The 10,999-nt window shown below is 42.2% G+C and overlaps 1 protein-coding gene across 1 annotated transcript; it reads right to left on the reverse strand.

Moving 5' to 3' along the window:
- Window positions 1-776: 776 nt before the first annotated feature.
- LOC133928871 (uncharacterized) lies at window positions 777-4,691 on the reverse strand. Its single transcript, XM_062375375.1, has 2 exons — window positions 4,506-4,691; window positions 777-3,184 (listed from the first exon to the last, which is right to left on the reverse strand). The coding sequence occupies exon 2, from the start codon at window positions 3,153-3,155 to the stop codon at window positions 1,302-1,304; it is 1,854 nt and encodes a 617-aa protein (XP_062231359.1). The 5' UTR covers window positions 3,156-3,184; window positions 4,506-4,691; the 3' UTR covers window positions 777-1,301.
- Between the last annotated feature and the right edge of the window lie 6,308 nt (window positions 4,692-10,999).

A 10,999-nucleotide genomic window follows, 5' to 3' on the forward strand; every position in this document is an offset into this window, starting at 1 on the left:
CAAATCAATGCAACAGAAAAGATGGCTGGCAGTCAGCAATCATGTGCACTGCAAAGAGGTTTCAGAATGGTGGCACAGACTCAAAAGGAACAATCCTAGAACAGCTGGTTGGTTATCAACCGAGTTGAGTATTCACACAAACACAATGCATTTTTCAACGATTTAGGACAGGCTTCTTGATATCATGAATTGAACAAGGTGAAAAAATAATAACAACCCATGCAAACCCATCATATATCAAAATAATAGTGTGCCTCAAGCTAATCCTATTAAGCACAGCACCACCACTCGTCCATATAGTTACACATGCACACTTCGCAAAGATAAGCAGGCATGCACAAGTCAAATTCAACTATTTAAGAAATAATCTGGGCCATGTCTACTAGGCATCATAAAGTAGTAAACGACCTATTTAGTTATAAAACCAATATCTAAGTTGCGATAATAAAACCATCTTCAATGAGAAGGATGGATAGGTATGCTAATTATACCAACAACCCTGAGGGTCATACTAGAATTCTAGAATGAATAAGACATTGGAGGGTCCTCACACACAGTCCAAATGAGGACGCAATCCATTATGTTTCATAGCTTCAAACACTGCAGGTAGCATTATTAATTAAGTATTGCTTTCATAAGAAAGTGTCTCACACCAAAGGTGCAAGAACATTGAAAACCCCTAAAGCGCAGAGCAAAGAAGGAAAAACTCATCCGAACAACTTCTTTGAATATCTACAGCAAGAAGCAAAAGAACCCTAAAAGGTTTGCAATCACAATTGCAGAAAACAAAACAGACTGCAGGTGGATGAAACTCAGGTGTCAAGTTACAGTTCATAACACTACTACAACGCTAGATATAATCTTTTACCCTCCTTCCAGGAAGATAGAAGAAATGCATGTACAAATTTCAATGGGAATTTCCTTAGCACAAATAAAAAGAAAAAACAGTGCCTTCATTAGAACAACCCCAGTAAGAAGCTATACTTGCATTGAGAAGGAACATGGGTTGATGAGCCAACCTCTGAGAAAGAACCACTAAGTGAGCTATTCGCATATAAAATATAGTGGAACTAGACATTTCAGCCAAGATAGCTCCAATTTCTTCCTTCATTTTTCATGCACAAAGATTTCATAGAAAGATGACTTATCTCGGCCAACAGTCAAGATACACAAGCAAGGTTCAATACAGAAAAAGTAAAACTTTTTCGACCAACTGCAACTGAGACCAAAATGAGAACAGAAACAAATGACAACTTTTACTTTTCTTTATTCAATGTATTCTTACCTACAGGGTAGGGGAACTAGGAAGATCCTCCCCTGCAGAAAGAAGGCCACTCATATGAACGAGGTGATGGAACAGGATCCATTGGATGATTACTGTCGTGCAACCCAGCAATGCCTGCACCACCGAGGTTACCAGGTGCCCTTGAGGATCTGCCACCCATGAACATGGTTGACCATGTGTCCGATAGCCACTCACTCTTTGCTGCTCGGTTCAAAAATGTTGTGTCTACGCTCCAGTCTACCGAGGTGTAGTCATAAGGTGCTATCCCATTGGTTCTCCAATCAACATGAGACAAAGATGAGGACTCAGATGAGCTCCATCCTCTAAACGCCCCTAGTGTCGACACCACAGCGCGGGAAGATGATGTACCTCCAGAACTCCAGGTGCCACCCCAACCATTGGCAGCAAGCTCTATAGGATTGGAAACAAAACTTTGTTGATGGTTTGCATATCCAAACGGCTTGGCAGAATTAACACTGTCCAAACTCATGTTCCTTAGTCCATGCCCTAAGCCACCATTCAACATTATATCCACACCTGATGCACCATTTAAGTACCATTCCCTTGAGGATGGTTCTGATGCAAACATACTATGGCTTGTGGATGGTAGGCTCTGCTTGGTAACTGCAGATTGAGGACGCTGCATTACAATTACTGGCTCTCGCAAACTTCCATTGGGCATTGCACTTTTCACCTCATTGCTTCCTGCCACATGTCGTGTGTCTGACTTCAGTTGCGGTACAGCAACAGGCAAAGGAGAAGACGCCACATAAGGAACTGATGGGACCGAGTTGGCATTAAGCCGCCTCTTCTCAGGTGGAACAAATTGTTGACGATCCATCTCTGGCTTAGTTGGTGCAGCCAATGGCTGAAAGCCTTTAATTGCAGGTTCCTTTGGACCACTACCATTAATCAAAAGCTTATAGTTTAAGTCTTTCTCCTCTCTCCTCATTTGCTGAGCTCCTACTGAAGAAAATCCATTTGTTTGAGGCCTTGCAGGATTCTGTGCAAGCATGACTTGCTGCTTGTTCGTCAAGCCACTTGAATCGCCAGATCCCTCAGGCTTAGATGGGGCTGTAGTTGATTCTTGCTTATGTGTCATCAAGACCTCCTCAGCCTTTTCTAAATCACCCTCACAGGAAACAACTGCCCTTTCAACCTCTTGCTTTGTACACTTATATTTCACCTCCAAGCTCACAATTTTTGCAAGCTCATCAGCTATATCAATCTTCAAGTTAACTCCAGACTGTTGATCTGCTGCAAGTTGCTGCTTGGTTTCCTCACTGCCATCAAAGTTGCAGAGCCAGGTAACAGACTCCTCAACACATCCCTCATTCTGTATAAGCGCCATTGTTGCTTGATCTGATGAGAAACCCATCGCAACAAGCTTCTGTGCAAGTGCCTCCAATTTTCTGGACATTAGATAACCCTTGCAACGCTCATGTAATTCCTGGGCACGCCTCTCCTTCTGCCGTTGATGTTTCTTCTCATTCTTCTGTCTGATCTTCTCACGTTTATCAATATCACATCCAGGAATAGAGTCTGCTCGAGGCGCAGTGCTGGTTGTTTTTTCCTTTGGATCTTCTGACTCACCAGAACAGCTACCATTGTTGGAGGCGCAATCAAAGTCCCCTGTGCCCTGGGAGCTACGAGAATGCTCATCTATTTCATCTGTATTCCTGAATTTGTCATTACCTTGGCTACCCAACAAAGAGGCTGATGGTTCCAGAACATGGAACTTTCCTGAGAGGTTGTTGTAACTACTTGCAAGTGTACCATTCCCCATTGGCTTTGCAGCAATCTTAGGTTGCTCTTTTGCAACTTTTGCAGCTGATCTGTCCTTCGTCTTGGACTTGGATGCAGATGGCATTTTTGAGAAGTGATTATACTGTCGTTTACCTGCATTCAAATTTGCTCAAATATTAGCACTCCAAGAAACTGTAAAAGTGAAGCACATGTTTGGGTTTAACCTTTGTAGTCCTACTAATTCCATTTTGGCAGATCAAATGCACTCCTTTCTATTTTTTTCCCCACCATGGATAGAAACATATACAAATTTAAGGTTTGCATGCAAGGGAGGGGGTGTAGGTACAGATCTTCTTGGTAAATGAGGCAAGTTTAATAATAACAAATAGAATCAATTACATCAAGTAAAAGATTAACTACAATTGTAAAGTATATTGATGTGTATATCTAACGAAATCTAAGAATGCCAAACACCAACTCAAAAAGCTGTTACGTTGAGAAAAAAAATACTGACACACCATGATTTATATTAGAGCTAAAGCAATAGCAATTAAGAAGCCTGAAGAGTTGATAACACACGCGTGTCATGTTGCTCGCTACGCGACAACAAGTGCAAATTTCCCATGCCAGAAAAGCAACTAAATCAGACACATTTTAGCACAAGTTCCAGTTGACGCGCAACCTCTGTCCAGCAACGATGTTTTCTTCTACAATAAAGTGTGCTTGTTTTGGTCTCCCAAACCCCAAAAGTCAAGTAACGGAAAACAACCTTGCGCACAAGACGTCAAAACTAAGACACAAGATATCCACTGCAAGACTACATAATCTGAAACCCCTAACTCATAGGATTGGCTGAGTATATTCGCTTACGTTCCCTTTTTGTCAGATTATCGAATCAAAACAAGAATCTTACGTCGATCATACCAATATTTTTGGCCGCATGAGCATTATGCATTTATTATCCTCTAAATAAACATCTTTTGAATTTCCCATCCCCCTCTGAAATCCTAAGACTTAATCACCAGCCAGAAAAAAACGGAATTTTCTCTTATCACGAAAGTACGGAGCCCCCAGCACAACCGGCCATAGCTAAAACATCGCGAAACGAGAGAGGAGCCCTGCAACCCAAGCTAGTCGCCACCTCGCCACCCATCGAATTCCCCATAAATTCTCGACGAGAAGCGTTCCACAAGGTCCATGCACACACAGAGCACCCGCCACCTTCGCTGACACCGCCGAATCGCGCGATCCCCTGGCTCCAGACCGCCCTTCCCCGCGCAAAATTCCGCAAAAGGCGCGCAGCGCCGGACCACGCGCCCGCCACGCGCTTCCCCGAGCGGTGGCATTCCCGCGCGCCCGCAGATCAAAGCGCGGGAACGGGCGCCACGCCCGAATCGAATCGAATCGATATATAAATGGATCAGAGAGAGAGAGAGAGAGAGAGAGAGAGAGAGAGAGAGAGAGAGAAGCTTACCGGCGGCGAGGGAGGGGCGTAGGGTTTTGGCTCGCGGGCGGCGGGGATCGGGAGGCGGAGAGGGATTGGGCGCGGGCGGGCGAGAGCTTTCTAGGGTTTGGCTGGTTGACGCGGGTGGGGTGGGGAGGAAATGGAGACGAAGCGAGACGAGACGAGCGAGACAGCCGAGCGTGCGAGAGACGGGAGAGGGGGGGGGGGGGCAAGGCAGGCGAGCGATCGGGTGGGCCTGCGTTGGGTTGGTCTGGGTTGCGCCTGCGCCTGCGCCTGCGCTGGTCTGTTCTGTTCCGTTCCGCGTGTGGTATGGGCGGGTCTGCGCCTGTGTCCGCGTGCGTGAGTGGATCGGGTGGGGGCGACCGCGCGAGAATTATATATATACATATTATATTATACATCTATTATGTGTCTAAGCGTAACATATTTTACCTTTGTGTATACCTCAGTTATGATAAAAAATAATATAGTTACGATTCATAAAATATATTAGTTACTATAAATATATACGGTCGTAATTTGGATATCTTCTCTAATCGTAATTATATATTTTTTATCATGTAATTATAACTTGTTCACTCTTGCGCACACCCTCGTAGTTACGATTTAAAAACAGTATAGTTGTGATTCACAAGATATGCTAGTTACTACAAATATATATGCTCATAACTCAGATACCTTCTCTAATCGTAATTATATATTTTTTTATCATGTGATCGTATCTTAACTATCTATGTTGGCGTAATGAATATTTTTTGAGTTGTAACTGGAGGTGGCGTAACAGTAAACTACAGTATATCTATACGCAGAATAGACTCGTGTGGGTGTATATATATATAATTCTCTTAAGGCTACACATCCGTTTGAAAAAAATTGTAGCAATAGACTAGTGTCATTCATTCATCGGGCGAGAACAAGATCTCGTCCGATGAACAGGCGAGATCATGTGGGCCCGACGGTCAGGGCATTAAAAAACCAAAGAAACCAACAAAGATGTTGCTCGTTGAATGGGCGATACATTGTTTTTTCCGAATTAATTTAATTTGTGGTAGAATACATAATTTTCTGTTATCAAATTATCTAAGTACCATTAGAAATTTATGTGATATTTTGTATACTGGATTTGATAGAAACAGAAAATTAAACACGGTGGTTTTAATGGGAACTGCAACATACACGAGCGTTACTGTACGGTATACGATCATTATAACCTAAATCGGTATCACGTCTAAACCTAACACATCTTAGGGAATATAAACAACAGAATTACAACATCTAATCTACTGAGTGCAACATGAGTACTTTCCTTTCCTCACCGCTTCCGATCCTACCTCACGCGCTTGTCGTGCCCTCTCACGCTTCTTCTCACTCTCCGCCTCATAAGCCTTTGTTATCATACGGTTAAGCTCCTCCATTATCTTCTATTATTCTTCATAAATGCGCTTGCGTATAGCCTCCCTCCTCTTGTCAGCTTCCATCTCATTAAAGCGTCTCTAAGTGACATAGTACTCCGTGTGAAGAAGGAACACATCCGCTTTTGATTGCTCAGTATCTAGCCACTGTAAGAAGTCACATGGTGGCGGCAGCTACTGCAATGAAGAACAAAATATTAAGTAGTAAATCTTAGTTGTTAGCGGTGGGAGTCAATATTGGTGCTTCTAAAAGGACAATAATGTTACCTAGGATGAGTGAATATTCGTTTTAACAAAACTGTAACCATTTTTACTATTTGGTCTAAACTTACCATGAAAAAAGACTAATGGATTTTTCACAGTTGAAAAATCTAAATATGCTAGACTCAATTAGTGCACAATCACCTAAATAAGTGTAAATGTTACAATCCTAGAGTATAACAAAGATCATTCAAATTATTCAAATCTAGCAAGATATGCAAGAAAACTCTAATCGAAAGTTCTGAAATTACTGTTTATTAGAATTTCCAATTTTACTGTACATCAGAAGTTCTGGTATTGTTCATCGAAACTTCGGATCAGCTCAGAAAAACAGATTTGAATAACACAAAATTAATTAAATACATATACAAATAAGCATACAAGCATGGATATCAAAGTAATGCACAAGATTAAGGAAATACGGAGAAAAATGATTTGTTATCTAAGTTCGGATATCTACTAATATCCTACGTCTCTATTGAAGAAGCTCGGTCACACTTGAGCTAGGTTTTTTTCAATTCTTTTCCTCACGAGGTTGCACACATGCACTTCTCATCTCCACTATTGCCAACTCTTTCTCCACTCTAGAGATGGTGAGTTCTGCAACCACTTCCGAGCATTCTCACAATATTCACTTAAGAAGATTGCCGACAATCCACCACCGAGTCATCTAGGAGATGGTAATCTCCAAGAGTAACAAACTCTCAAACTTGCACACGATCAACACCAAGTGCTCAAACACATGCAACTAATGCGACACGTGCGAGCAACCTAAGCTCCACACCTCACACACCTCACTCTATCCTTACTAAGCCACAAAGACTTGATTTTCACAAATTCCTGATAGAGAGGAAAGAGGAGCACTCAAAGGTGGAACACCAAGTTCTAACACCTCTCACAAGCACCACAAAGATAGCAAAAACCACTTCAAAGCTCTGCTCCCACGCAAGGAGGCTAAGGGGAATTTATACCTCACTCTAAAAAACTAGCCATTACATGCATTCTGACCTAACCTAGAACTTCCAAGTCCTAAGTCTCTAACTTAGGTCGAACAATTACCGTTACAATTGTTCTTCTATTCAAAAGAAACTCAAACTTGAAACTTTCGATCCAAAACCGAATCTTCCAGTTCTATGAGAAAACCAAAACTAAGAGCTTCCTTCTAGGTTGAACCTAGAACTTCTGACTAACTCAAAACTTTCGGTCCAAAATCGGAACTTCTAAGATCAACACAGCTGACCCTCTAGAAACAGCGATAACTTTGTATCCCAATGTCCGATTTCAGCAATTTTGAACTCTGTTATTCAGAGGGCTACACATCCTTGCTGAATTTATAATCTCAATCACATTGGATCAAAGTTAGGAACACTCCGAAGACTGATTTGAACACTTTCGCCAATTTTCCAAAACTTAATCTCCCAAGATTAAACTAGGAATCACATAGAACATACCAAATACCACTAAGGCTTGGCTACAAGCACTTTTTGCCACTAAGACCGACATCACAAAGGGTTAAATGTATAACACCTTTTTAGATACCTTGGATTCCTAAAACAAATTCTCAACACAAACACATCCCGCACTAAGCATGAGTTGAGCACTCGACACAACAATTAAGTAACACTTTTGGCATCCCCTCTTGATAGTACGACTATCGATCATATAACCAAGTCTCCCACCAAACTCCTTGAGACCAGTAAAACTAAAAAACCTATTCTAGTTATACCTTTGCCTTGAGCAATCCTATCAACCTTGACAAACACATCATCTAAGCACATATGCTTCTCATAACTCTTCAAGGCTTGTCGTCACTTCTCTTCATCTTGATGACAGTGATCATCCTAGCTTCCCACTTTGATCTTCACTTGATCTTCCAAAAGCTTGATGAAGTTTACTTGATTACTTCTCATGCATCAAGCATGGAAGACTTCTCTCTTTTCATCATCTTCAACTGGTTCACCACTTAGGAATGAACCGCAAGCATCAAGGACACAAGTTGTCTACTAAGTTTGTCTTGATCTTGCTCTTCTAACATGGCGTATTGAATATATCAATTCAACTGATGCATTCTTATGGAACATAACTCCAACTCACTCTCAAGCACAAAGCACATGAGTTAGTCTATAAAACCTAATTGATAATTTTATACCATAAGTCACTTGATCTTCACAAGTAACTTAACCTTCACTCTTATTGTTAATCTTCATATAGAACCTAACCCCACTCACTCTCAAGCACATAACACATGGGTTAGTCTATAAAACTAAATTGACAATATTATACATTTAGTTACTTAATTTCCACAAGTAACTTAGCCTTCACACTTATTGTCAATCTTCTCCTTAATCTCATGAGCATCACCTAGAGCACATTTATCTTGATGCATCTCTCTTGATCATATGGCATTCCTCAATAAATCCATGCTCAATCCTTCATGTATCACCTTTAGAACAATCCACTAATAATTCTCAACACAATTATTAGTCCATAGGTATTATCATTAATTACTAAAAACCACATTTAGGGCTAGATAAACCTTTAGCTTCCTTGGGGTGGATCATACTAATAGTTGCGGCACATGAAGAACCTCCTTCTGTATGTGTAGGAGAACTCAGAGGACTTTATCACTCTACAAAGGTCTGCACACCAGCATATACACACTTGGACCCCATCAGGCCTAGTATCCAAGATATACTTCTTGGGAAGGGATCATGCGCCATTTTCGGGCGAGTTGTGGAGGTTGAGGCTACTAGATTAGTTGTACATGTGGGCAGAAGATTATCTATTTATACAATGGATTTGTGCTAGTGTATGGACTAAGTCCACGGAAATCGGCCCTAAAAAGCAGTTGATTTTTTAGTAAGGTGTGGTCATATCAGCTGAAAAGGCTACTTCTAAAAATACTGCTTCTAAAATGGCTACTTCTAAAAAACCTACTTATGAAAGGCTACTTCTGAAAAGGCTACTACTAAAATGGTTACTTATGAAAAAGCTACATCTAAAAAGGCTAGCTCTGAAAAGTCTAATTCTGAAAAATATTGCTCTAAAAAGAATACTGATGAGAAAAGCTATGTCAGAAAAGGGTAGGACTAAAAATGGAGTACATGTTTACTAATTTGAAAAAGGGGCAATTATGTTCTTACCCTTATTTTGGAGCAAAACTGTGATTTTACCCCTATTTTTACAACTTTGTGATTTTGCTCTCACTTTTTGAATGTCAACCGACCGTCTGCCCCTATTTTTTAGCTACAAATCGATGGTGATTAAAAAAAAGAAAAAAATCTTTGGAAAATAGGAAAGGATGGAAATAGACCAAAATACCCATGTGCAAGTGTGGAACCGTATCCTTTTGCAGCCACTCGAACCTTATCCGATAGCTCGGCGGAGGCGTGGTGAGGGTGTGCTAGCTCAGGCGGAGGCGCGGCGCGGCGCGGGAGTGCTAGCAGGTTGCGCGGAGGCGTGGCGCGGGCGTGCTAGCAGGTTGCGCGGGCGAGCGAGGAAGCCGACGGAAGCGCGTCGCGCAGCTCGGGTGGTAGCGCGTCGCGCGGGCAAGCGAGGAAGCCAGGCAGAGGCGTGGCGCGTAGGCGAGCGAGCCGGCCGGGCAGAACCGCGTTGCTGCGGGCGAGCCGGGCAGAAGCGCGTTGCTGCGGGAGAGCCGGGCGGAAGCGCGTTGCTGCGGGCGAGGCCAGGAGGAGGACCGTCGCGTTGCTCGGGCGGCTGGGCGGAGGCGGGTTGCGTAGGCGAGCGAGCAGGCCGGGAAGAGGCGGGTCACGCGGGCGTGAGCGAGCAGGCCGGGCTTGTCAACTTCATCAGCTCGGTAATTATTTCTTGTTAGCATTGTTTTTGAGTATTAACATAATAAGATTTCACTTTTGGGGTGAGATGATCGAAATTATAATCTGGGAATGAAATGAGGGAAAAAGGATCGTATTAGAAGCTGATATTGTGGTGCTCAAATATCACATCATGTATTTGGATGAGGTAAGTGCTTACTGAAATGCTTATTGGGTTGTTAGCTTGCTAGAAGGTGGAGCTGATGTACATGCTTATACAGGTTTCTTTGTTGGGACAAGGAAACAATAGCTGTGAAGCAATGAAGTGTGGAGAGGCTAGGTAAATTCTTGTGATTGTTTCTAGATCTGATGGATGTCAATTAAATTGAGTCTGTTGGACGAATTAGCTTCGGTGTTTAGGACGATTTAGCTAATTGTATATCTTTTGCTATGATTTGTAGGCCAATTAACAGCGATTTGAAACTTGTTGTTAAAGTTCGGTCATATTTCAGTTTGCCGGATGGAGGGTCAAAGACATATTGCAGAGTAAAACCTTGACACCACATGTTGATAGACACCACTTTGGGTTGTTGCAATTAGTTGATCACATAGCTGGGCACTTTATGTGGGGTTCTAAGCAATACATAACTTTCTGGCGTTCTTTGGACGATGCCTCTTTTGATATTAAAACTGATGAACAATTGCAAGAGTGGTTTCAAATCAGCCTAGAGAAAGGAGTCGTGGGCATCGATGCCCAGATCAATGATTTTGAAGATCCATTGCAGCTTTCACCCACAAAACGTAGGTGTCACCCTACAGGGAGAAATAGAGTAATAGAAACTCCGAGGACTCCACTTCTAGATTTGGATCCTCCTGTTTATTTAACCCAGTCCACTCAAGACATGAGATGCCACAATTAAGAGAGCCACAAATGAGAGAGCCACCAATGAAAGAAATACAACCAAGAAGCCTACCAAGAAAGCCAAAAAGCTCAAAAGAAAAGTTGCACATGATGAGGAGACGGTAGGAGTTGATGAGGATGGCATCTACTCTGACA

The sequence above is a fragment of the Phragmites australis genome, chromosome 9 (genome assembly GCF_958298935.1).
Source record: "Phragmites australis chromosome 9, lpPhrAust1.1, whole genome shotgun sequence".
Taxonomy (NCBI): Eukaryota; Viridiplantae; Streptophyta; class Magnoliopsida; order Poales; family Poaceae; genus Phragmites; species Phragmites australis.